Source organism: Anser anser (genome assembly GCF_964211835.1).
Source record: "Anser anser genome assembly, chromosome: 6".
Lineage (NCBI taxonomy): Eukaryota > Metazoa > Chordata > Aves > Anseriformes > Anatidae > Anser > Anser anser.
This window is the reverse complement of record NC_139726.1, coordinates 31,321,303-31,349,096: the sequence shown is the minus strand read 5'-3', so window position 1 is coordinate 31,349,096 and position 27,794 is coordinate 31,321,303. Positions and strand designations below refer to the sequence as shown.

The window sequence follows — 27,794 nt, the reverse complement described above, 5'->3', positions numbered from 1 at the left end:
CAATTTTTCATTCTTCCTTTTTTTTTTTTTTTTTTTTTTTTCTCCTTTTGCTGGATTAGATTACAAACTAGATCTCTCCTATGCATTTGTAACATATGTGGCCAACCAAACTAGTGAGGAAAATGAAAAAAGGTTTCTGAATGCAAATGCACTGTTGGGACCAAGGCCTCAGTTAACGAATTTTTAAATTGTGGTGTAGAATGTCTCCGGCATTCTTCTAATGTTGTATGTTTTATAAAATACAAAGCAAAGCAATCTGGGGGGAGGTGGGCGGGCTGGAGTGGGGATTTTATTTTTATTGTGGACTTTGTCAGGAAGTCTATACAAAGAACTTTTAAATAAAGTCTAATGGAGGTTTTGAGAAACTCATGCTTTTGTCCCATTCTTTGCAAAGCTGTGTCTGGCATCAGTGGAGTGATTTTTTTTTTTTTTTTTTATTTTTTTTTCAGTCTGGAAACTATTTGGTGTGAAATCCCAATGGCCCTTAAAGGGAGGATGGTTGTAGCGTGGACATTCAGGGGGGAATCGCTGAGATGCTGCTGGTAACCTGGGGGTTTCCAGCTTGGGAAAGTTGGAAAATGGGATGTCCCAGGAGATGGCCATGAAATCTCCATCCTGGAGGGGTTTACACAAGGCAGGACATTGCTCTGAGCAACCCGGCCTCAGCTGGCCCTGCTTTGAGCAGGGTGTTGGAACATCCTGAGATCCCTTCCAACCTACACAACTCAACGGCCTGTGGGCATCTCTGGGGGCTACTTTGCTGTCCATGGCCATGGCAACCACAGGGTATTCCAGTACTTAATTTGGGCTCACTCAAGGAAGCTAAAATTGATCAGAAAAAAATGGCAAAATCTGCCCAAAAAGCACAAAGCAGATGAACACCTGGGAGCAACCAACCACTGGGGTGCCTGTCACTGTTGGGAAAGGGGCTTTTCCAAAAAGGTGCTCCTCCAAAGAGGGATTCCCCAAAAAGGGGCTCCTCCAAAGCCCCCTGGGTCGTTTGAGGCAAATCCAGACAACATCCTGCAAAACCTGGGAGCAGCAGGATTAAAGAGGTCTGCGTGGGGCTGCACATGCATCCCCGCAAGGGATGCTCAGAGGGCCGGGGGCTGTTCCAGGCTTTGTCCCCGTGGGGATTCACATTTTTAGGTGCCATTTTTATTTGGCATCAGTGCCAAGCTACTTGTGCATGGCTGGGGTTCCTGCACGAGCCGAGCCCTGGCAGCTGTGCTCTGCTAATCACCAAGCACATTGTAAGAGCTTCATTAAAAAGGCAAACTGATTTTTTACTGTTTCTTTTAAAATTTTTATTACAATTGTTTCCCCATAGCTGCTTTGAAGGGCAGAGCAGCCTGCCCTGCCTTTCACCATGCCGCAAGGGCACGCTGGAGACCCCCCTTTTTCCCTGACAGCCTTTCAGCATTGCTTGCCTGCAGAGCGGACACATCCCACACTCCAGCCTCCTCCGCAGCCTCTCCTTTTAATTTGGGAGCACCCAGGCTAAAATGACCCGTGATTCATCCTTCCCACCCTACCCTCTTCCCAACCTGGATGATCCAGGGAAGGCTTCGGGAAGGCGTGGGCTGGGAAGGAGCCCCCATCGCCGCCCGCCCCCGGGCCGTCGGGCATGGCCCTGCTCTCCGGAGCCCTGCAAGGCAGCACGCTACGCCCCGGGCCCCCGGCCAGCAGTCACACGGGGTTACACATGGAAGTCATCTACAGCTCGGAGAGCATCTGCCAGCGTGGCTGCGGGACATGACCAGGAGTAAAAATAGCTCAGGGCAGGCGTCCCGCTCAGCGCCGCCCCGACGAAGCGATGCGCTTCTCCCCTTCGGGTTTGTTGCCAGGGGAAAAGAAAAAAAAAAAAAAAGCATGAAAACCACCAAATGCTTCTCTAAACTCTGCGCTTGCTGTTTTCCCTTCCTTTTCCTTACAAGCTCAGTCCTAATTAAGGTGTTCTTGTACAAGCTGCCCTAGGTGAAACCATTGCTTTGCAGCATCCTACAGGAAACACAGTATACACCATGCTGAGGAACTCAAGGGATGGATGTGTGAGGCAAAGGATGCTGCAGTCCAGGGACACCATCCTTTAAGCAGGCCACCTCATCTAAATTTGCATCAAAAATTAAAAGCCTGAGAAGCCATTTATTTCCCAGTTTTTTGCTTACCAGGGTCAAAGGACAGGCTTCTACCCTTAATATCAGAGGTCTCGTGCACCATCTGATGATGCCTACGCCTTTGTTTTAAGAGGTACAGCATTAATCTTCAACACCTGCTTTATAATGAGACAGCAAAGAACTAAAAGCTGGTCTCAAAGCCAGCATTTCCCCTTAAGCTGAAATAAAAGCCCCCCCTGGAAGCGAAGCCTCTGCACCCTGGGAAGCTCAGGTCCGTCCCAGGGGGCGCAGAGCCCCGGTGAGCCCCTGGAGGACGTGCTCCGTGGCGGGGCTGATGCTCTCACACCCTCAGCTGCGGCTCAGAACAGGACTTGTGTGCCAAAAATCCTGCTTCCTGGAGCCTAATAAAAGGTATTATCACTCCCTATAAACTGTCTTTCATTGCATCAACAGCTGCATCGCTTCTTCCACTAATTGCCAGGACATCTTGTAAAAACCCTCACTGTCAGTGGAGAGGTGACTTGGCATCCCTGTCCTGCTCCAACCTGCTCGGTCTTAACCTCACTGAGACTTGGTGCGGGTCTCCGACACAGGGTCAACATGGCACACGTCAGCCCTGCAGAGCTTTGTCTAAATAATTCCCCCAAAATGGATCCCTGTGCTGCCCCTGGATGCGAGCGAGCTACGAGTCTGCTGGTGAAAACCACAGGATTCAACACCAGGGCCGAGACATAATCCTTTATGGTGCTGACGGTACCGTAAAAATGGGGAAGAGGATATGGAGCAGAGTTAAGCTTTGCAGCCAGACCCTTAAATGTGGGAAAGCACCAGCTTTCAAGTGCTTGGTTGGGTTTTCTTAATGCTGTAGTTTTGCATTTAATTATCTCCATCTTGGGAAACCTTTACAAGGGGAGGCAAAGTGGCTCTGAAATGTTTTATTAGCCGGTATTAAGTTTATTGCATCGGTAGAAGAAGCCAATCTAAAATAACCTAAATGTACAGATACACATCTCCGTGGGTTTTCCAGGAATGCCACGCTTGAAGCAACGCCTTATGCTGTAAGCATAATTCTGAGGTCAAGGTTTTAGGGAAAGGTGTGTCTTTTCACCCAGGGTGCTCCTGAAAATTGGGGCTGTACCTAAGTGAGATTTGGGCATGTGGGAGTCCCCAGACCCTCACCTGTGTGGGTGATGTCCGGCTTCAGAGCATTCAGGGACCGCTAGGGAAAGGCAGGAGGCAGCAGGCTGGGCACTGCCTGCCTGCCCACGGCTATGCTGGACATCCTGGGACAAAGAGCCCCAGCAGTTAGCAAGGCCTGCACTCTGCATGATTTATGGGATGGCAGGAGTGGGTCTGTCCTTCGGTTAAAGCAGATCCGAAACACATGTCTAACCTTTATCTGCCGGGACGGAGGAGCAGACAGGGGAGAGAAAGACATCCCAGTTTCCATGAGCTGCTGCTCCGCTCTCTTCCAAAGTCAGCTCGTAAAGAAAAATGAGCGCCACCAGCCAGGAAACTCTGCTTTGGAGGAATATATGTTTTGTTTTGTCGCTGGCTGCTATAGAGACCCCGCTGAAATAAAAGCACGGCCGGCTGCCGTGACCTCACCGCCTTGCTCTGCAAAATCCTGCTATCATGGAGATGTAACCCTGAGGATTCGGGACTGAAGCCTCACACATGGTCACCCCTTTGGCCTCCTGGAAAGAGGGTTTGGGAGGGCAGATAGAGGGGCTGAAGCTTTGGGGATGCCACCTATATTTTTAAACAAGGCTTGGGTGTTTCACCATCCCAGGGAAGGGGAGATTTTGGGACACCCGTGCTGAGAAGCTTTTGGGATGGGTGAGCCAAAGGGGGACCACGCCAACTCAAGTGGTCTGTGCCAGAGGTGTGCACCCTCCTAGCTCAGTTCTTGGTCAGGGAAACACCTGGGAATAGCACCCAGCTCTCAAACCTGCCCAAAAAACAACCTCCAAACCTGCTTCGGCAGGTGGAAGATGCTGGAGCTCATGCCTGGCTCCCAGAGACCACCCGCACCCTTGGGTGAGCTGCAGCTCCCTTCTCCAGCAGGGAAAAATGCAGGAAAACCCCAAAATCCCCTTTCTATCCCAACGGCTTGTGAGGTGAAACCATCCCAGTGTGCTGCTGGGGTCCTTGTCCAAGATGCGAAGGGCTCCACTGTAGAAAGGCAAAGGCCAAAGGCGTTATCACGCTTGAGAACAAGGCAGGAATCATTTAATTTGTATGTAATTAATGTATATTACATAGCCAGAACGTACAGAACCTGAAGGTTTTGAGCATGGTCAATGAACTGAAGTGGATGTAGAAATCTGAAAGGCCTGAAAAAGGTTGTTAGGGAGGAAGGCAGCTTTTTGTTATTTTGAAAATATTTGTCCAGCTTTCCAGCAGTGATTAATTCTGCAGATGGAGAGAACTGATCAGGTTCACTGCAGTGAGCCTGATGTTCCCCACTAACCCGTGGCGGTGCCATGCTCGCTGCCTTATTTTCTCACTTCCAAAACTGCTGGAAGTGAAAAATGAGCTTGGAAAAGCCCCTGAGGATGTGCACACCCAGCTCCCCATATGCTTTTATTGCTTTCTGTGCTTTTTTTGTGGCCGTGAGGGTGCTCCCTTAGGAGCACCCCTTCTTTGTACCTGAAAACCCAGATGCAGAGCAGGTTGTAGGCATCCATATGGTCCTAAAAGCAGCATATAGCCCAAAGGGGAACTGAAAAATGCAGGTGTTAACTCAAAAAAACCCTTCAGTGGACCACAGAGGAGCTACATCTCGCTCCGCAGTGGTGTAAAATCGACCAAGTGCAACTCATGGTAGAGGAAAAAAATGAAACCCGTGCTAATTCTCCCAGCGAGTGTTTCCCAAGGGAGGATGCTCCCTGAAGCAGGACAAGTCAGGGCGTCCTCACCAAACAGCCTCTTTCTTCCCACTTCCCAGCAGGCCAAGGCGGATTTTTGGGTTCAGCCGCCAAGCACAAAAGCATCTGCTGCTGGGGAGAGCGAAATGAGCCCCCGAGTGCCTGGCGTGGCTTCATCCTGAAAGCAGAAGGGGAGAATTTCAGCATCATCGGGTTAGGAAGAAGCACACTGAGAATGGCACCTCATTCCCACCCCTCTTCCCATTGTGACAGGCAGCCACTGGAACAGCTCCTTTTTTAATTTTTTTTTGGGGGAAAAAAAAAAAGGCATTTTTGCTTGCAATCCAGAGCCAAGCTGATTGCAAAAGAGCGTGCTGTGTCCTGGTCAGCCCCGCGCAAGCTGTGTTCCTCTGCGGGGCCGGCTGGTGCCGGCGGTCACGTAAAAAGGAGAGGGGAGAAGAACAGCCCCTTGCAAATCTTCTTGACAGCCAGCCCCTGGAAGTGGCTGCTCCTGGAGAGGAGGAGCAGAAAGGATTTGCTCCCGCAGCAAACCCATCTCCCAGGCGGCTGCCTCCTTCTCCTCCTCAACCTCCTCCTCCTCTTCCTCCTCCCCAGCCCAGGCTAATTTTGTGTCGGTCCCCACCAGCAATCTCAGGAATTTCCATGGCGATGTGTCTAAGGAACAGACGCCGATTGCTCAATCAGCAGCTACACTCACAGGCTGAGACCTGGAGAAGGGAGAGCCCGGAAAAAAAAAAAAAAATCCCCCCAAAATCCCAAGCAACAACGCTGGTTGGAAAAAGCAGTCAGAGGTTTGAAGTGCATCCAGACCGCTGCTCTGGAAATCAGGCTGAAAAATCTTGTGACATCAGGCTCTCCGCGGAGATGGCTGCTATTTCCCAGCTGGGAAGCCCCGGGAGTGCCGACAGCAGCCCTCGGTGGGCTTGGAGGAGCTGGGGAATCGAGGCCACGGTGCCCGAGCTGCATTCTGCAGCAGCTCCTGTTGAGTGCCAAGGGGAGGCTCCGGAGAGCACGGAGCAGAAATAACGCTCCATCAGTCATGATATTTGCACCAAAGCACCCCCAGCACCCTGGGATGACACGGGGCAGGGGGGGCTTTTCCTGGAGTATTTTGCACCCTTTTGCATCGGGATGCCCCCCGTGTTCGGCCTCTGCTCCAAAAACAAGCGGCACATTCCCATTTTGTCTCAAAGGTCCTGATGTCTCTTTGCATGGTTTTTCCTGAAAAAAAAAAAAAAAAAAGGATGCTAGAAAAATGAAGGGGTCACTTTTAAAACAGCAGCAAGCAGGAAAAGGTGCAATGCCTCGTGCTGGGAGGCTGTAGGAGGGAGAGGTGAAAATCAGAACCCCCCCTGCACTTCTTTCCACTTGCACATGCCTTCAGGTGGTTATGCCAAGGGAGACACTGTGACCCCAAATTTATCACTGATCGCATCCCCTGCAGGAATAACACCAAGTTGCCATACCTGGGGAACTGTAAAAGGGGAGAAAAAAATAAAATAAAACAAAATTATGATTAAAACATACCACCCGTCCCTCCCGCAGACCTGCTCCTGCGAGATGCTCTGCACCTCCTGCGGACCCCTGGACCCGCGCCATGGCTTGGACCTCAGTGGTCCTCCCAAAACGGGACCTAGCTCCCCCCCCCCCATTATTGTGGTTATTGCCCCCCTAAGAAAAAACCCTACAGGAGCTGCACAGAGCTTCATTTATTTCATTTTTTTTCTGCACTCATTTTTTTTGCTGTCCTGCTGCCTCCCACGCAGATCCGGGATCCAGCGGCGAGCGGCGTGAGCTCATGGCTGGGGCGCCGCCAGCCTGGCGGAGGAGGGGAAGAGGGGGGAAAGGAGGGCTGAAAAAGGGGAAATAAAAAAAAGGAGATGCTTGAGGACAACCCTGGATGGCTCTACAGAGTCTTATGGAGGGGCTAAAGTGGGGAGGTCACCGAGCTGGGCAAACCCTGCACCATGCAGGGGCGTTTCTAGCTCCTGGGAAGGTGCTTTTGGGGTCCATCTGGTGCTCCCCCTGATTATTTTCTTGCTCTAAGATTTGGTGGAAATGAAGGGGAATTTGGTCAGACCTGGCAAACCGTGCAAATAGCACCAGCTTTGGGGTCCACCAGCACAAAGTCCACCTGTGAGCTTACTCTGTGGGGTAGGAGGAGGAAAGCCCCATCCCGCATAGCCCGTGGGGCTGCTGAGGACAGGGAGCCCCCTTTTCCTTGGGGAAGGGCCCTTCCTCGACAGACGAGCCGCAGTGCAATGCAATTAGCAGTAATTAGCCCTTCCTTCCTCCCTTGGCATCCTCTTTGGAGGCATCCTTGGCTGGTGGCCGCAAAGCTTTGCCAGAGGGGTCGGCTGCCCTTTCCCTGCTTCCCCGCCTCTGCTGCGGGTTTATTTTTGAGCTCGGATGTCCCCGGGGTTGGGAGAACCTCGAGAAATTATCGTGGTGCCATTCGGGACTGGGAACCGGTGTGGGCACGGCGGGGACTGGGAACAAAACCCATCCCACCCGTACTGCCGCTGTCCCGGAGCCAGGATGGATTATGGCTTTTTTGGTCCCGTTTTAGCAACTTTGCTAGGGATCAGAAGAGAATTCAGCACTAATTTCCAGCGCAGCAGCTTCAGGCACTGAGATCTCCCCATCCCCAAACACCTGGACTGCTCTGGGGGCCAGGACCCCCGGGATTCAGCTCCCTGACTCCCGTGCAGCCCTATAGGAGTGCCATAGGTTGCTGCTATATTAGCAGTTATATTTATACATATTTGCTATTTCAGCAGTGGTTGAGCAGGGTTGACCCACGCCACAGCCGCTCACCTGGGCTCAGAGGGCACGAGGCAACAGTTAAAGCCCACCGACGCCAACCAGATTTCGGCTGCAGGAGGCTGTTTTTGGGCACGGGATGGTGAGGAGCGGAGCCAAGCATCATTGTGGCTGGGGAGGGAAGAGGAGGAGGAGATCTGTTTGAAACAGAAAATATTTTATGACCCCTTCTTCCGAGGCCAGCATCCTGGGGGACCCTTCTTGGGTCTGCAAATGTCAGGAAACCTCCTCGCAGCCCCAGGGGGGTTCAGCCCCACCGTAAATCATGGGGTGTGAGATCCTCCCTGCCTGGCACCCCAGCAATGCCCCCGAGCTGCACCTTTTCCAGGGCAGCCTCAGGCTCGGATGATTTATCCTTCGGAAAGACAAAAATACGTTACCCTGGACTTTCTCCTCCTCCAAGGGATTGCATCCAGCAGCATTCCTGGCCGCAGGCTGCTTTCGGGAAGCTGTTTGTAAGAGCGACACGGGGTCATTTTTCTTCCTGCCTTCACCCGCCCGCAGCAGCCCAGCCGCCGAGCCCGCTGCAGCCATGCGGCGACGTTTTCCAGAGGCTGGAGGATAGCTACCAGGCGATCCCAGGCAGAATTTCGAGTAATTTCCTCAACTGTTATTTTTTCCCTTCCTTCATTTACACCGATTTCTCAGAAAGCATCGCCATGGCTCCTTGCAAGCGGGGCTCGGAGAAACCCAACGCTGTCATCTCAGACCTTCATCATTGCCGAGGCCGTGCGGGGTGAAATATAAAGTTATTTAAGGGGAATTAAAGTCATTTAATAGCAATTTTTGTACCTGCTCAGCACAGCATGCTTCAGCCCCCTCCCAGTGTCCTGCTTGCTTTGGTTCAGCAGCGTGGAGAGGGGGACATTGAGCTGGAGAGCAGCACTGACAGGTTTTTATGTTCCAGAATGTTAAAATAGTCACTGCCACTAAAGATTTGCTAGAGAGCAGCACCAAAATACCCAGCCTGGCCCTCGCAGCCTCCAAACCCTCTCATCAAACTCCTCATCTCTGCCTTTCTGCCTCCCTCCAACTTGCTCTCCCCCTGCCCTCCACCTCCCAGCAGTGCAGGGCTGAGTGCTGGGTTGAAAACGCGTCCCCAAAACCTTCGTTGTTTGGCCCATTTCCCCCCGGTTTTTCAGCAGAAACGTCCGAGCGATATTTTGAAGCAAACAAAAGCCAGGAGTGAGAGCCCAATGTTCCTGGCGGCCGCACCGCTGAGATGCTCTGGAAAAATCCTCCCTGTCCTGCTTCTGGATCAATGCAACCAATTTGGGGCTGAAAAGGGGAATTGTCCCTCCCTGACCCCTTGGGATGAACACCAAATTTTCTATGAAAAAAAATATTAATAAAAAAAAATGAATAATAATAAAAGCCTGCATCCACTGCTTATCACAGGGGCAAGAGAACGACAAATGAGAACAGAACAGAAGTGATAGGGAGGTGAATTTTCCCTACAGCCCAGGCAGGCTGATTTATAGCAACAACTCGGCCGTGCTCAGCCTTGCAAATCAGTGCTCAAAGTGGAAACCAGAAAGTGCAGCCCGACCACGGGCAGAGGAGAGGGGCTGCTGAGATGGGTGGCAGCGACCATCCTGAGCTCTTCCCCAGTGTGGATGCGGATAAAAAGCAGGCAGAGCCCAGCAGTCCATCCCTCAACACGCCTGGTGGCAGGCCAAGGGACAACGCTAGCAAAGGAAAAGGTTCTCAATTATTTAATTCGGTTCCTTAATGCCCTGAAAATGAGGATGGGCTGCCAAGCCAAACAGAGCTGGCACAGCCAGGAGGGAAAAAGTTAGGTGCACTTTTGATTTATGAGTTGGCTGCAAGTCTCCCCCCCAGAGATGCCTTTCATTTGGGGCTTTTAACAGTTTGTTTCATCAGGTGAGGATGATAACAAGGGTGCTCGTGTTTTTTGGGTTTGCTTCCCTTTCCTGCCAGCTCCAGGGTCCCCAAGCCCCGCTTGTGCAGGTGGTGGAGGGGGGACAGAGGGGGACAAAAGGAGCCAGCAAGGAGCAGGAACATTTCCAGGTCCAGGCTGATCTAAGCACATGGCTGGCCAGGACACCACCCGTGATGTTTTGTGTCCAAAACCCCAATTACCCACCCTCCACGTGGCTCTGCACCTCCGCTTAGACCTGAGGGGAGGGAAACAAACAAACAAAAAGAACAAAAAGATAATTTTTTCTTCCATTTACATACTTACATTTTGGCCAAATACTTCCAGTCTCACAGGTGAGGTGGGGGCTGCTGGGTGGGGACCCATGCACAGGAACATCCTGCCCGTTGCACAGCCAGAGGACCAGCCCCATTTGCCCTTTTTTCTTTTTTTTTTTTCCTCAAAGCTGGGGAGCTTCCTGCAGCTCTGAGCTCCACTGGAGCCAAGCCCCTGGAAGAAGCAGAGGTGTGAGCTGGGTTAACATGGAAGGGACGGCAGTTTTACAAGCCTCACATCGGTTTGTAGGAAAACATGAAGGGGAGGCAGAGGGCACTGACATGGGCACTGGGCCAGAGCCCAGGGCTGCCCGCATGCACCACACATCCCTTGTGCCCCTGTTCCCGTCCTGGCATGGAGAAGGGAAACAATTAATGTGGGTGAAACGATGCCCAAGGCCACAAACAGTCTTGTTAGGGGAAGCAGGATGAGGGAAGAAGTGGTGGGTACTGGCTGCCTCCTCCTGCATGTGCTCAGGGCTTGTGAGCAACAAGGGCAAGATGATACTGATCTCTGCAAGCAGGGACCCATTTCCCATAAATGTCCCAGAAAACCCTAACCCAGGAGCTCCCGAGAGCAGGTCCCAGGTTTATTTGGGTTTTGTCAGCTCCTTCCTCACCCTGCCATTCCTCTGCCATAGGGTACCTACTTCTGGCTGCTACCAGAGATGCACCAGGCTGGAAAATGCTTGATGGTTTTTGTGCCTTGCCGAGGAGGAATTGCCGTCGTCTGACTTCTGCCTCCTCTTCATCTGCAGCCCGATGTACAAAAAGCTGCAAAATCTCCTTTTTCAGATGCGATTCCGAAGCATTTTCTTCAGCCTCTGAACCTCTCACATGATTGTGCTGGCACCAGAACCAGAAAAGTTTAGTCATGGCCTGTGTCCCTCCTGTGCCAAGGAGGACAGAAAAGAAAACAACCAAATTCAAAGTTAGCCGATGGCCTAAATCCCAGCCCGGAGCTAATGAGCTGGAGAGGCACAGAAAAAGGGGAGAATTTGCCCCAGTAAAGGTGTCCAACAAGTGGGAATTAGCCACGCGGATGTTGTCTCTGTAAGGGAACATCCAGTTCCAAAAAAATTAAGCTTTCAGGCCAACAAGCAAATAAAGGAAAAAAAAAGCCAAAAACCCGCAAGGTGAGCCCAAGGACTTTGAAGAAGTTCGTGCTATCAAGGATTTCCCAAGCATGTGGGAGTCGTGCTCTCCCTGCTGCAGTGGCCTCCGCCAGGGACCTCGTAGCCACCCCATGGGAAGCTAAGCCTCCACCTCTGGCCACAGCCCGTCCAAAAAAGATGAGTCAAAACTCGGGAAAGTCTTGCTGTTACCTTAAAAGTTAGGGTTTCTTAAGAAAATACCAGAATTGTCTTTCCTCACAGCCACCGTCACTTATTCCAGTGGGTTTTTAGGGGGTTCCTGCTGGAGCTTTCCCATGGATCCTTCCCACGGAGGACTGGAGACTCCCCGAGCCCCAGCAAGCTGGGATTTTGGGGCGGAACCTGTGACTTTAGTAAAACCAGGCAGCTCCATAACCCCAGTGACTGCTCTGGCTTCACTCTCACTTTTCCTACTCCTGAAAGGAAAGAGGAAGAAAGCAAAGCAAAAGCAAACCCCATCAGATGCTTCCCTGGCTTTTAAGGCAGAAATTGCAGTTTGGCTGCTGAGATTTTTTGAGCCGGGTCTGCCATGGAGCACGGGCAGCCGAAATTCAGCCTCCCAGCACTAAGCCTCGCTCCTCCGCCCTCCGGCTCTGTGCCCAGCTTGGCCAGGACACTGTGCTTGGAGACACGTCTGCAAATGCCCATTGCATGAATCAGGGCAAGACTTCACCCCTTTTTTTCTGCAGGAGAACCACCCTGGCTTGAGGTGATGTGTGTGTGCGTGTCTACACCTAGCGATGCACGCACGTGTTAATCCACAGACTAACCTCAGTAACCAGGGTCGGATGTGAATGAATGGCTCCAGTGATTTTTTTTTTCTAGGACAAATTTCCCTGTTTGTGATCCGTGATCTTAAAATATGTGGAACTACGATGTCAAAGTGGCCACGTGCTTCCTACTGATTGTAGGTTGTATAGTTTTGGTTGTGCTGGTGCTAGATTTCATTCTGAAATCAGCAGGATGAGGGTGAGGACTCAGCTGAGACCTTCAGCAAGATGACTGCCATCTCTAAGATGCAACAGGAATTCGTGCTTCCCGATAAGCCACGCTTGCCACCTCTGAATTTATATTTCCCAATAAGCCATGCCATGAACTGGTTGGTTTCGCAAAGACACAAGACCTTATTTGAAAAGACTCCAAGAAACGTAAGCACTGGGTCACACAAAGCAAGCCATGGCTGGGCTGAGAGCTGGGGTGACAAACAAATATGAAAAGCCATGCTTAGGTAGACGGCACAAGCAGCCATTGGAACTTCACCTGATATGTCCTAAAAGAGATGCGCTTTGTCCAACTCCTCAAGCAAGCTGAGACATCGGGTGGTCAGGCACTGTCAAGGAACTTTTGGGAGAAAGAAACTTCTGGAGAAATGAAGGTCTGGGCAAAGCCTAAATGGAGGAATGAATTCAGAGAAAAGAACTATAAAATAAAAGCTTGCATAGGCCAAGGGGCTAAATTATGGGGAATTTCCTAAGGACATGCAATTCAAGCCCTTAGTCCTTAAATGGATAAAAATGCTCGGATACAGTGGAAGTAACACCGGGATAAATGCTGTCCACAGGCTCTGGCAAGACTGAGACAGCTGTGGGCAAGACAGCCTGCCAGGCTTTGTGTGGGTCAGGTTGCCCAAAGCCTCAGGGCAGGGCTAAAAACGGTGAGAGTGGTTAAAAATAAAACCAAAAATACCTGCAATCTTGGGATCTCACGGAGAGGGAGAGGTCAGCTACTATGGAGGCAGCTCTGAGCTGCTGCTCTGGCCATGTTGGGCCATCCCGTGCTGAAGAGTCCCATGGTGTATTTGGTTTTCCTCTACTGCCACCATCTTCCCTACATTGCAGGGAGGGACCCATGCCCATGCTCCATGGTTGAAGAAGAGTCTATGCTGCTGAACTGTGCAAATAAACTCTCAGTATTGCAGTTCCCAAGTTCCCACTTTAATTTGTTGTGCTAACAACGTGCCCGAAGCATTTGTTAAGCCCCAGGGAGGATCGGAGCAACGTGAGCAGTGAGACTAATGGCCTGAGGTTGCATGCCAGAAAACAGTAGCTTCTTTACAGGACAGATACACTATTTAGGTTGAAGTTTGTTTATTGCAAGTTACAGCTAAATTAAGCGAATTTTATAAGGTGCAAAGTCCCCTGCTATGTGTCAGATGTATTATGACAAGCAGTGCTTTCCTCCTTCCCCTGAGCACCACACAGGCCAGTGGTGGTGAGGGGCACTGCTTGCTGATCTTGCCCCCGACAGCAGTCCTCTGCCAGGAGAAACATACTGGGATATTTCCATTTTAGGAAATGAGCCGTTATTTCACTTTTTTTTTTGGAGCCCTTTCACGACACATTCTACTCCTCGCAGTACTTCGAATTATCAGCAAATCTCCCCGACTCCTTCGCACTCGGTGGTGGCTGCTTGGAGGACAGCTTGTCAAAATAGCCTAAAAGCTACTGAACGTGTGATGGGGCTTACTGAACAGAGTATGCTGGGGCAAAGCTCCAGGACCTCCTTCTCCAGCTACGCAATCGCGTCCTGTAGCCTTGGAACCAGGGTTAGAAGGGTATTAAGGCTAAGACCCATTATATTGCCTTTGCCCTTTCCATTGGCCTAAATGAAGAAATGAAATTAGCAAGGTATGTTTCTCCCCATCTGGAATATGGGAATTAGGCATGGGAAAGAGAAGAAAGAAAAGCAGGGCCACACAGATCCTCAGCATTCGCCTTATAATGACACCTAACAGCATTACCCTGTAGTTGCCATCTGTCTCATGCCTAAATCCAGCACGTGAGCTACCAGGTACAAATCTGGCTCTTCTCACTCAGTCCTACCTCTACTGTGAGTTTGGAGCTCAGCAGAGTGCAGGAAGCTCATCAAAACACCACCATAATTTTCTATTCCCAAATTCGTGTGCTCTCAAAACCACCTTTCTCTTCCTATTGCCTGTAAGTAGATGCAAGCCTGGAAGGAAACACAAATCCTTTGGGGAAAGGCTTCACTTTGGATGAGGAACCTGAGCTAGTTTCAGGGCTGTTCCAGAGAAATGAACCCCTGCTGTGGTTCAGGTCATGTCACAGCCCATCTTAACCCTTGAGGTCAATCAACATACACCAAAAATCATTCAGAAAGTCCCTGGCAAAACCAGGGATAAAGCCTGTATTTCTTGAACCCCCAACAACATGACTATTGCCCTTCTCAAGCAGTTTTTCTTCCCTTGTTGTCAGCTGCTCTCAGTGTTAATGCTTCTGCAGTTGTTGGCTTTCAGCTATTTCCACTGAATTCAAGTATTTTCAAAGCCGAATCATGAAGCAATAGCCTAAATGCTGGCAGTCTTGTAGCTGACGATAAAAATCACTCAGATTCCAAGAAATGCAATCCTACACAAGTAATAATATATTTTATCACTTTTCACTTCATTTTTTTCCCCAAACTGCTTTGTTTCTTTGCCTCCAATTGAGCTCTTGCCACTGAAGTCAATGGAAAGAATGTTTTAAAGTTGCTGGAGGAAAATCCACGTGAGGACATCCTATATCTGAGCATTCACAGAAACGCAGAATACGTACAAATGTAGGTAGGCTTCCAAAAAAATAAATCCACGTGATGGCTTTTGCCTGCCATTCCAGTTTTCCCTTTATTAGCTGGTAAGTGACATGGCTTTTTTCTCAGCCACCAAACTTACCATCTAAGCAAGCAATCAGAGGGAACAGGGAACCTGGAGGGAAGGGGCCTTTTGGCAAGGACATGAACCCCAGCCTGCTGAAGCCTGAGGGACAGCACAGGGCACAAGGGCTGGGGGATGTCTGCACGACAGCCACAGCAGCTCAGAACTCAGAGATTTATGAACCAGGAAAACCACATGCATGAATCCACTAGTAAAGGTCAGTCCAGCTCCTTGCATCTTCAAGGATGCAGCCAGACCATTTTTGCCAGGCATTCAGTTCATCACGCTCCTGCTTTGCCTTGAAATGCTTCTGCAGGGATGCAGGCACCAGGCTGGAGAGGAGGCTCCCACCTTGCAGAGCCAGCCCCAAGAACAGTGGTGCTGTGGCACAAGGCTCTGCTTTGCCTCGTGGTGACAACCCCGTGCAGAGATTCCTTAAGGATACGAGGATAAGGGGACCGTGGCAAGGGTTTCCATTTATGACTCACCAAACCCTGGCTTCGTGCTCAGGGCTGGGTTCAGCTGGCGTTAGACTGAACCAACATCACGAGGCAAGGCATCTGGCAGTCCCTTCTTGGTGTGCTGCATCAATTGCCACCCAGGGCTGCCTCGAGGCCATCGGTGCTTGGCCACCCACCAGTGCTGACCTCCAAAGGAGGCATCCCTTTGGGGAGCAGCAGTGAAAAGACACGCAATGGTGACAAGAGAAGCGCTGCTTTTCCTCCCCTTACCACGGAAGGAAAAAATCGCTGCATCACTCGAAGTGATCTGGCAGGGGATGTGGCTTCCAGACCACAGGGAACATGAAACATCTGAAGATTTGTCTATGGGTTCACACACTGACAGGCAGAAAGCCCTAATGAGCTCCGGAAAGCTTGTGCTCAGCCCCAATTCCATAAGGAGGGAAGATTAAAGGACTGCAACCTCAGGGATCGGAGCTGTTCCGAGGTAGGACATACACCCCGGGCCCAGAGCACGCTCAAGATAACCACTTTGATTTCTCCTTGAATGCATTAACGTGCAGAGCGGAAATATCTGGAGCTCAGCTGGGACAACACACAGCACAGCTGGGGACCCTAGAGGAATCAGAGGCTTTCTGGACTTCTTCGAACACTTCCTTCTTTTTCTCTCCCCTTTTTATTTTTTGTTCCTAAAAAGTGTTTCGCTTCCCAGGGAGAGATATTAAGTTCATGATGTAATAACTGCGGTGAGGGCTGTACTTTGACTACAGAGGGATGTGCAGTCACAGAAATATGAAATGCTATGGGAAAAATAGCTTTGTTAAAATTAGCCTCCTCTCACTCAGCACTGTAGAGAACTGATCTTTAAATCCAAACTCTGCCTTCAGACACACACAACGTTAACCAAAATTTGCAAGCATCCTTCTCATATGCCCAAACAATTTTTGCCTGCCTTAAAACCATAAGTTTTACACTCTTTAGTCTATTCTTGTGTTACATTAAAACACAAACCAGCTGCTCGGTGGCTGGGCAAGCTCCTACCACCACACAGAGGGACCAGGGGCACTTCAGCCTGTCTCAATTGCAAGGAGGCCCACAAGAAATAAAAATATTTACACTTTTGGGACTTCTCACAGATATAACAGAGCTTTTGCAGATTACCTGAAAACTTCAAAGCCTGGAGTTCCACAGACCTGTGGAGCTTCTCCCTGTGCTTCCATCAGAGCAGCACTAGGGATGTCCAGTGCCCACCAGTAGTTGCTCATTCCCTGTGCATCCACCCCAGCAGTGGCAATTTCATTTCAATCCTTACCTATTAAAATCAGGAGCCTAACAGGAGCAAGCTCCCAATGTTCTTTATCTCTCTGTGCATTTTGTTAGGCTGAGCTGAGGCTATGGTTCAACGTGTCGCATGAGCATCCAGAAATACCATCAACTGACTTGCTAAGCAACTGCACCAAACTCCACTGAAAAGATAAATTATTATAATAAAGAACCCTGCAAGGATTCTAGAAGTTAAAATGCCCGCTAAGCTAGGTAAGCAGGACTCTGCAGCCAACAGAGGGAGAGAAGCAGCTGCACAGCATGACTCAGTCTGTCTGAAGGTAGGTGGGAGGAACACGTATTTGAGCCAGCCTCTCATGGGAGGCAAATCCCACTTTGCAATTTTTTACATTTCAGCCCAATGTTCCAGCAATTTCCAAATGACTTTTGCCTTTTTTTGCAACATGTCCAGTGTCTTTGGGTGCCTTCTGGAAGAAAGGGCCTCTGTGGATGTCGACTGTGAGTCACTTGGAGGAAAGGGAGGCCCCCTTGAAGCTGTGGATGGAGCTGGTTCTCAGGGCTGCTTGTGAGACTCAAAGAGCTGTAGGCGTCCACAGCCACAGAAATCTGTGTAGGGGCTTGTGGGGAGGGCTGGGAACAGTGACCGGTTAGGTCCTGAGCCAAACCAGGTCAGGATTTTTGCTCTGTGAGTCTGATGACCACGTCCAACAGCTGAGGGAGGAATGAGACAGGAACGTCATCAGGAGGATAGCCATGGAAATTGCTAGCATAAGGCACGGAGCCAAAGGAGAGGAAAGAAGGGAGCGAGTCCCCACAGAGCACACACCATGTGCTGTCTTCCTGTCAGCAGCTATTCGCTGGATGTTCAGCAGGCTGTGGCCAGTTCAGGTTTTCCAAAATGCTCCCTTCCATCCCTGAAGAATACCACAGGCTTCTCTTAATTCAGACTCCCTAGCCAGAAATTATAAGTTCAGGTTACACTGAAATAGTGGGTTTGAGGTTTCAGGGCACACAAAAGCTCGCACACAATACGCATTTTACGAGGCTGATGGCCCACGCGATTGACACAGTGCCTGTGCCCACGCTGAGGTATTTGAGTGAGATCCAAGGCCTTCAAACAAAGCCAAATCTTCCAGTTTTTATTTGGTGATGCATGCTTTTTCTTGATAAAGCTGTCTTGTTTTGATAACCTTGCTGGAGGACTGAAAAACCAGAAAGTGGCTTCTGCAGGGTCACTTCTGGATGTTAGGAATGGGCAGGAGCAAGAGGGAGCAGCAAGCGCTGTAGGAGCCCTCTGGGTTTGTGGCCACAGAAGGCATCTGTGCAAAGAGATGAGCACATCTCTCCATTGCTGCTGGCAGCCCTCACTCTGACAAGAAGCTCAGGGTTATCGAACCACAAGAGGTGGATAAACAAACACTGGGGCTGGGTGTGCCACCAGTAATGAAATTTTCAGCTGCAGTTAGCTTTCTTACCTCTGTAACAGCAGCAGCAAACGAATCCCCCAACGTGGTGTATTACAGGGAAATGGGACAGGTCATTGCTGTTGGGTACAGATGGCTTCCCCTGCATGCAGCTGTCCTTATCAGCTACGGGAGATGTGAATATTGCTGGCACCAATCTGAAACCAGAACAGACACAACTGGTTAAAACCTGGCAGAAGCAGGGAACCCAGCCCAGTGGGCTGCCTGCTACCCAGTATACAGGGCAGACTTCCCGAAGGCAGGCAACAGCTCCTTCAGATGAGAACCTCACATACAGGACTCCCATATAAAACATCTGGGGCATAAGCATTCTGTCAGACAAAGTACTTTGCCTGCTGGAGTTATCCCAGTTAAGCAAAAGGGAGGGTGGAAAGTCAGCTGAAAGCACCAGGCCATGTGCAAATGAAAGTGATACCATGAACGTCTTTCTGGGAAAAAGAACAACAACAAAAAAATCCAGCACATTTCAAAAATAGAGGTTCCTTAGCTAAAGATAGCCCTGGCCAGCTGCTGTCCAGGGCAATCCTCTGCAAATCACCAGCACCTCCTCTGCAGCTAGGTATGTGTGAGTCTGCAGCATCCGCCCGCACTTTATTTAAAAATGATTCTGGCTGGAGGAATACAAGGACTGGAGTCTCAGTTGTACACCAGAAATTCAATGATAAATAGCCACATTGTATTACTATTAATCATTTGATAAAACAGGGAGGTGGAAAAGTACCGGGTCTAAGGACACACGGGAGGGTTTCCACCATATCTTGCAGAGAAGGATGCATGGACCTCATCATCACACAACCAGACGTCTATGAGTCTGGCATCTATCAGAAAGTGCACATCTGACCTCTGTGGATGGAGACGGCTGCCCAGCAGGATGCACCTCCTGAAGGCACCATCTCCTCCTATGGCTCTATCAGCATGTACAAGCTTGGGCAAAGTAACACATTTCTAGATGCCTATGGCTAAGCAAGACAAAACCAACCCCGACTCCACAAAGAACGTGGAAAACAAATGTACACTGAGCTAGGAAGACATTCAGTGCGTTCCAGGCAGACTCAAGTGACTTAATTTTCAGGAACACTGCGTCTTCAGAGCTTGGAGAACGCTCACAGAAGCTTTTCTATGCCAGTTAGCATGTAGGGAGTAGGGAAGAAATGTTTCTCCAAGGACACATCCAGCTGGGTCTTAGTCTCTGTCCCTGGAATGGCTCCTGCCCACTGAATTCATTTCAGGGCCAGCAGTGACTAGTACCGCCCTGCCCTCTGTCTCTCAATGTAAGTTATGTCTCTCCTGAGATACAGTAAGGGTGTATTGAAGATGTGGAGTCTAAAATTCAGAAGTTCAGGCACAGAATGTCTCTGGGGACCTAACTGAAATATTGAAAATAAAAGCTTTGAACAAAAAAGAGTGTGTTGGCTCACAATCTCATTCCCATGCTCCTCATCAACACTGTACATGGGGGCCAAACAAAGTCACTAATGAATTTGTGCAGAATTCATCAAATTTATTTTGCTTGGGAAAACACTAGAAATGTCAATAAAGCCAGAATGTTTTACTTTGGTCATTTTACAATGAAGAGTTTAATGTTTAGTAGTGAAACAATTCTTGTTGAAAACAAATCACTCCTAATGTTAAACAAGGGAACTAGCTTTCAACAGTATAGAAAAATCTCCTCACAAACTAAATATCTAATTAAATCCAGAACACTTTGGTCTTTTTTTTTTTTGAAAGATCAACGGACAAGATTTCAAGCGCTTTTTAATCAAGAACTTTTTCCTTCAAAGTTTCTCTTTGACCAATTATATGCCAAATTGTTTATTGATGCAGTTCAAGCCAGAACTTGGATCTCCTCCACCTGTGCACACGTTATCCTAAAATCAGCATATACTCAGGGAAATCTTTATCCACTTGACCCTTTCCCCAGGTTACATGCCCATTGGCTGGCCCTCGCCCCTGAAAGCAGCGCTGTCCTTCTGTAAAAGCAGCTTGAAGACGTCCAACAGGCTGAGCAAACCTGAATCTTCCCACCCCTGGACCAAGGGCACAGCATCAGATATTCTTGGATTGTATTAACAGCTAGCCCTGGCATCATACCTCATTCTGGGGGAAGTTTTGCCCTCAAAATCTAATCAGTGTTAACCTTCCTAGCATGTAAATGCAAAGCTATCCTTTCTCCTTTCCAGGGTGGGGGGGAAATAAAGCCATATGAAAGCCATTAGCATTGTAGTCTGGCTGAGTTCAAGCCAAAGGCATATGACACATTGAACACTAATTGTTCGGGCATTTCAGTTATGTGGAAATAGTTTTAAGGGCAGTAAATGAGGTCCATTTAGCATCGTTCTACTATTGCAAGAATTGCCTGACAAAAGCTTGATGTAGCTTAAGCTGATGACATGATTGCAGACAACCGTTTAGAAGCTATAACGGAGCTGTGAGACTCATTAAGCTGAGCTTGCACATATCTATAGGGAAATATGGCTTCATCATGAGCCTACAGAGAAGATCAAATACCTTGGACTCTATTCAGAAGTGATGCATGAACCTCAGAAACAACAAAAAAAGGCTAGGACTTATGTATTGACTGAAATATTCACCTCCGCTATGAATCCACGGGTGCTGCATGAGATACCTACGTACTCCCTGTCAGGCGAAAATGGACAGACTTGAGGAAGAAGCAAGTTTTTGCCAGCTTGGGTTCTTTTAAATTCACTGAGTTTTCCTGCTGCCTAAATGGGAGAGTGTGTATTACTGATGCCTTATCTGACACTAATTTAAGTTGGTGCCAGGAGTTGGACTCGATGATCCTTATGGATCCCTTCCAACTTGGGATATCCTATGATTCTATAAGTTCTTATTAGGTGATAAATGTAAACAGTGACAACTCATCTCGTGTTACAAATGGTTCTGTTACTGACTTGCTAAAATGCCGTTACAAATCTAAAGAACACCAAAAGTTTAAGTACGCTGGTTTGGAGTTTCTTTTGATGGAAAGTAAATAACAAATAGGAGTTTTCCCTGGATAGATTTGGGAGTACTGGAAAAACATGGATGCATGTCTTTATGCAATCCAAAAGCATGAAGTAGTTCTTTCCGGTACAAAGAGCAACCTCCATATTTAAAACTAGCTTTTTCATCAGGACAAATTCCTCTTGGCTTTGAGTAGGAGCTCCAAGCAGACAGAAAGCTCTATTTACTCGTGTCACTTGACCTCTCGCGTCTCCCGAGTTTTATTAACAGGATCCTGCTTCGATGGATTTGCTTTGAACGGTACATCAAAAGTGCTCTTAGTGTAGGAGTTAGAACTATATTTGGTTGCAGGAACTTGTAATGGGAAACATTTATTTTTTTTTTCCTAGAAAGCTCACAGAATGCTACAAAATACATACAGAAGGGAGCTGGCCAAGCCCTAACATTTGGTAGGTGAGACTTAAATGAAGCAAACCACTGGCAAGCTGCGTGCTATCCTGCTGTCTTCAGACTGTTTATTCTAAGCCTGGGTAACTGCAACATGATGAAAGGCTTGGGTTTTAAACTATGTTTACCATCTTGCAAACAAAATTGAAGGTGAACCCTTCCCTAAGATCTTTACTTTGGTATTTTCTGTAGTATTTGCTTTACATGTAGCATCTAATATTGATAGAAAAAGCCAACACACCACAAAGCATAAACATCAGCCTGAAATGTTCCCAGACGCCTGGATTTCCATGGAAATCTGGAATTTAAACTGGGAAAGCCTGAGGCAGATTTCCTGAAATAAAGGAATAGCTGTTTAAAAGGCAATTAGAGCACTTCGAAATCTGCAAACCCAAACAAATCATGCTGCAGGGCAGTCTGTCTCCAATCACCATATGTATAAATCTGTCCCAAAGTATTAGCAGAGTTGTGCATCTACAGTCTCTGCCTCAAGCCAGACTCCACTGCACCCGATCTCAGCTCCAGCATACCACGAATTGCAACCCCTACCCATGTGTTGCAATCAGACTGTCCAGTCCTTGCTGTTTCACCCAGTTTCATCCAGATGGAGAAGAAAAAAAAAGTTTGCTGGCAGTGAAGTCTGGCCATCCTTTGGATTAATGGGAATAGAGGTCATGCATGAAAAAGAGGTGCAAAGATGCACTCCTCCACCTGAGCAGGACCATCAAACCACAATAATCTGTTTAAGCATTTTATTACTCCCACGTTTGACTTGTCTGGAATAATTCTGGCATGCCGCTCACTCTGAGCGAATCCAAAGTGATGCACGTATTCATCATCGCTCTTGGGACAGCTTTCAGAAAATACAAATCCTGGATGGGATGGAGCTGTTGAGAAAATTTCATGCAGGATCATATTGATTGATCTCCTGTAATGCAACAGCTGAAGACACCACAAGTTTCAAGAGTGAAAGGAAAAATCCTGTTTCCTCAAGGAGAAAGCCAAGCTTTAAACAACATGACAGAGCACTTGCTCCTAAAAGAGCTTTATAGGGCTTCCCACTACAACAGGTTGGGATCTAGAGAAAGCATCAACAAGACCAAATGGGAAACACAAGTGGCACCTGCTGGCGGTCCTGGTGCTATGATGTGGGAGTCCAGGGAGCAGCACTCACAGCTTCGTCTCTGCACAAACTTTGGAAAATAAATCCTCTCTCCATTTCTCAATCCCTGAGATGTAAAACAGGAGGATTAATAGTAACTTGTTTCGCTGTTTTATGCAATTATACTAGGCAAGGGCTCTTTTCAGCTCTATCTGTATAGTGTCCAGCCTCAGCGTCAGTTAAAGCCCCTGGGTGCTGTTGTAATCCAGGTACATTTAATAACTGCTACAGAGGTGGTAATGCTAAATTACTGTAGGTTCTTAATGGCCAGATTACATGGATCTGGAGAGTTTTATAAAGGTACTCCCACACTAGTGAAATGAATACATCCTTATCTCTGCAAAAAGAGCCAAACACAGGTGGGTTGGCAAGCGCAGTTTCTGTTCTCTGGAAAGCTACAACATACTTGCTTGTTCCTAGATAGAACAAGGCAAATTAAATAAAAATCACATGTGGAAATTCGTCAGTGAATTGTCTAAGAAAAATATCGATACATTGACAAAGCAGATGTTGATGGCCAGTTGGAAAACAGCATGAGCATGCACAGCTGCCTTGCAGGCGGTGGGTGATTTGTACTAGGAGCCCCTGGCAGCAACACTGAATGTCCTTATGTGCACCTCGTTAAGGTATCAGGGATGATGAGGTCCGTGGGATCCCATGTACGCCACGGGGAAGCAGGACCCTGGTACTCATCTGGAGGTGAGCTCTTCCTAACCTCTGAAACATTCCTCAAAGGGACAGTGTGCATATCCCAAAACAAGAGTCATTCCACTGGCCTTGGGTCAGATCTACAGAGAGCAAACAAAATCCAAGGCAAACCCTTGAGCACTTAATGGAAAGATTCCCACTGGCTTCATTAAACTTCCATTTGGGTTGTTGGGCTGCAGCCCAAAACATCACGTTCTCCAGATAAGAGGTGGGTTTTGGTGACAAGGTAACGCCTCCGTGATCCTTGGCTGCAGGCAGAGACAGTCCTATCCCCTATCTGAGAGAGGAGCTGGAAGGCACCCCAGCATGGCACACAAAGAAAGAAGTAATGCAGATGCTATGTTGTTTTTTTGCCTTTGTCATGCAAATACAGATCATCTCCCTGAGTGCCTGACGGCTTGAAACAGCTGCGTAGCTTCCTAAGGCAAAATCGCTGGAAGCCGCTTCACTGTAATATTTCATAAAATACTACACCCTGCTCTGTTTTCTTGCATATGTATACATATTTGTTTGCTCTACACATTCTACACTGCAGAAGAATTTTCTATTTCCTGGCAGTCCTGGAAATCATTAAATGACCTCAGAGCATGACAGACCAGATGCTCTTGTGCCGCTTTATAAAAAAAACAAAGCCCCGAAATTTGTAACACCTGTTCTGAGTCCTATGGCCAGCTCTGCTAGTGAGAGCCCAGCGGTCCAGAGGGACCCAGCTGCTCAGCATACGTACAGCACGTCCCAAGGCATGCTGTGGGCTGATATGCAGCCTTCAGGGACCTCCCTCTCCGAGCAGAGACCGCCCCATGGTGGTTTTTTTTTTTTTCTTTTTTTTGGTAAGTGTGCCTGGCTAAATCTTGCTGTGCAGCAATGCTGTTCAGATGTACTTGTGAAGTACAGGGTTGCCTGGTGCAACACGTGCTGTGCTTTCACACCTGACAGCAGGGACAAGTTAGAGTCAAATCCTGCCTCCTTGACCCTGGTGCAATTGCTCTGATAGGAAATGTGAGTGGGGAGAACTGGCTGATTCTGTTGTGCTCGTTCCTTTATTAAAAGGGCTGTCACAGGAGCAGTCACAGCCAGGGTCAGGCAGGCTAAGTGATGTATGCAGGCATAAGAAATAAAAAAATAAAACCTGTCTCAAGAGCTTAAAATCCAAACAGCTAAAGGGTAAAGAACTCTCCCATTTAACTGTAGGATTGAGACAGAAAAGGGTTTAAAAGGCAGGCTTAACGTCACATAGATAAAACCTCTGGCGCAGCAATGATTTGGACTCACCGTTCTGTACGAAACCCAATCCTTCTCACTATCTCTCCGCCTGACCCCCAGCACCAGATCTGTCCTGGTAAGGGTGCCAGCAGTGCTGGGGGAATGTTTTCCGGCTGGAGAAGAAAGTAAAGGGTGGGGTGAGATGAGACTGACTGTGAGGGAATTGGGGATTATTATCATCATTGTGGGCTTTCAGACTTTTTTTTGGTCTCTCTCCATTTTCAGCTCTGCAGATGGAGGACTACAGCCATCTCCACTGAAAGTTTTCCCTGGCACTTTGGTTGTTGCCCTGACTCTGACCCTTCTTAGAAGCAGAGCTGGGAAGAGAGGGGAGCCAGCAGCTGCAAGCAGCCCAGCTATGCATCTCACTGAGCTGCCGCCTGACAGCACACACCTGAAAGCAGGAGTTCCTACAACAGCCAGAGGCTTTACAGACCAACAGATCTCTGAGCCTGCACTCTCCACTCTTTAATTCTGGAGCTCAGGAGGTAATTAAAAAAAAAAAAAGATCCTGTGGTTTCTTAGATATTTTCTACTAAGAAGGTTTGAGGTTTCAGCATTCCCACCGGGTCTCAAGCCCAGCACTTCCACAATTTGGCTTTTAGACCTGTCCTTATGCCCTTGGCACCAATAAATAGAGACAGATACCCCATGGTGGTTGAACCCTCATGGGAGGTTAAGTGCCTCTCTTCCTCTGTACAACTGATAAAGGACCAGGCCAACAAGGCTGGTGTGCTCCTTAGTGCAGGCTGCTAGAGCAGATGAGCTCTCCCCTGTCTTTAGGGGGGAGAGACCCATTTAAGAAGGCACCTAAAGGTGGCTGGAAGAGCCTGGCTTTTAGCACCCACATTTGAGCAATCCCTGTTTCTTTTAGGATTTCAAGCTTTAAACAGCCCCTTTAGCTCTCCTTCTCATTTCTTTTCTAAGCAGTAGGTTCCACGGGGGCAACAGGGCATCTCTTTGGCCTTGTTCATGTAAGACTGGGAGTGGTGGGTGCTATCTTTGCACAAACAGCCCAAGAAATCTCACAGCAGAGCCAATATCTGCTCCCCAGGGTACAGTCCTGCCAGATAGTAATGCCTGCCAGACTTACTGGTGCTTAGGGTTGTTGTAACATTCTACGGCCTCACCACAGAGCTCTTTCACCTCAGGGATATCACATGCGTTTAATCATCTCCCAGTAGCCACCCCCAGCTCTCCCAACAGCTGCACACACACAAAAATACCCGCAGCCATGAGTCAAGCAGCAATAACAGCTCAAAGATCCCAAAGTCTGATTTCCTCTGTCATTTGGGGCTCTTTCTCAAGCCTGCTGACTGCCTGGGACTCTTCCCACCGACCTAAAAGGTCAGGGACTGGGCAAATGCAACTAGTCAGGGATTGCATCCCCACTAGCTGCTGAAAAGCCTCCTATGACTGGAGTTCATGGAGCAGCACTGTTCAAATGGCTTTGCCATTCCCTGTGAAACAGGCTGTTTCTAAGGGAAGAGGTCTCTGCTCACAGAAGTTGTTCCTTCCTTACCACGTTTCTTGGGACAAGACACGTCTAAGGCACCTGTCTGCAAGGTGAATGTCTTGGTGTTGGGAGGTTGGAACCAGCTCCTCTAATAATGTCCCCTTTTAAGTTAGACTTTCTCACACTGCTTCTCCTATTTCCACCAGTCACCATTTGAACGGGGTCTATTACCAAAATATCAGGGTGCAGACCTACACCTGCTTTGCTGTCGGGGTCAGAGCCCACCCCTCCCATTAAGCACATCTGAGCTGGCACAAAGACAGCTAATTCCAGCATGATCGCTGCCAGCCAGCACGTGTGAAGCACCTGTTGCTGACATGCTCCTCACCACCACCAAATATAACCAAACGCAGTGGCTCAGCCTATTCACGCACCCCCTCCATCTCCTCTTCTCCATGGAGCAGCCTCTGCCAGCTTCCAGCAGCCCCCTGAATTCCTAGGGCCACCTGCCTCTGTAAAGCCAGCTCCTTTCTCCAAGACGAGGTTTTCCTAAAAAGAGCAGAAGAGCAAAGAGGTGAAGTTCTGCCACCAGTTAACTCCATCCCTCCTGCTTGCTGTCATGGCTGAGCTTTCTTCTGCTTCTCCCAGGCTGTGCAGAGCAGATCCTGTGATCCTGGCAGTCCCCAAAGGCTGTTCTGCCCTGTATTGGGGAATCTGCCCACTGCATGCCCCAGGGTTAATTCCTGCTCTCCTCCTCCCCATCTTCTGAACCACTCTGCACAACCTAACTCTCCTCCACCACAGCATTAAACTTTTGCAGGAGTTTGGGTTGAAAAGAACCTCAGTTTTTTTCATGCTAATCCATCCTCAAACCTTTCCCTGGTGATGCTTACCCACTCAGAAAGCAGACCGAAGGCAGATGAGCAAAAATGATTAACCAAAGAAGCTGGATGCAAATGGCAGGGCCCACAGAGCACAGGGATCTGACACAACAGGAGCCACAGGGAGGTCAGCTCTTGGTTAATATCACTCTTGGCAGTGACATTAAAGACCATCCTCAGGAGAGGTGATTTCAGCTCCTGGCTCTGACACGGGCCTCCTGCCTGACTTGGACACCTCAGTCTTTCACCCTTTCTCCAATGGCAGCAATATTCTTTCTGCTCCATTTTATCTATATATATATCAATTTTTTTTGGAGGAAGGGTAGGATTAGGCATGTGCTTTCTGGGCTTTGCTGTGATTTCCCAGATCTGTTGGGTATGATCCCAATGTTTGCCTTGCTGGCAAACTGCAAATGCCCCTTCAGCCCAAAGAGGATCCTGGCTCTGCTTAGGTTTTTTAAAGCCAATTAGTTAATACAGACATGTCTCAGCTATTACCACATCATTAATCAACATATCACAAATACAGCAGCTTTATTTATTTAGCTATTTCAGGCCCCTCTCCAAGTGACTATTCTAATTGTTGATGACTACTTCGCCTGTATTCTTGTGATGTGCTTTCTTACTGTGTGTTTTTGGATGGAGTTTTCACCCCATGAAAAAATCTTGTTTTGTCAGGAAAAGAAATACATTTTTATTACGAAGTTTATCTCAGGGAAGATTTTTTTTCTTCCTCAGATTCAGGCTAAGTTTTCTGGTTAAACAGGAGCACAGCCCAGCATATGCAGCGCTAACCTGGAGAGCGGAGGACTAAATTTTGCACTTCCCATCTA

General features: G+C 48.5%; 1 protein-coding gene across 1 annotated transcript; it reads right to left on the bottom strand.

Annotated features, from left to right (window-relative positions):
- Positions 1-3: 3 nt before the first annotated feature.
- LOC310901570 (uncharacterized protein) lies at positions 4-27,000 on the bottom strand. The gene is made up of 8 exons (XM_083841434.1): positions 26,974-27,000; positions 26,515-26,629; positions 24,634-24,737; positions 18,072-18,217; positions 10,696-10,935; positions 10,038-10,220; positions 6,387-8,541; positions 4-6,229 (listed from the first exon to the last, which is right to left on the bottom strand). Exons 2-6 carry the CDS (start codon positions 26,521-26,523, stop codon positions 10,171-10,173), a joined length of 549 nt encoding a protein of 182 aa, XP_083697560.1. The 5' UTR covers positions 26,524-26,629; positions 26,974-27,000; the 3' UTR covers positions 4-6,229; positions 6,387-8,541; positions 10,038-10,170.
- Positions 27,001-27,794: the final 794 nt, after the last annotated feature.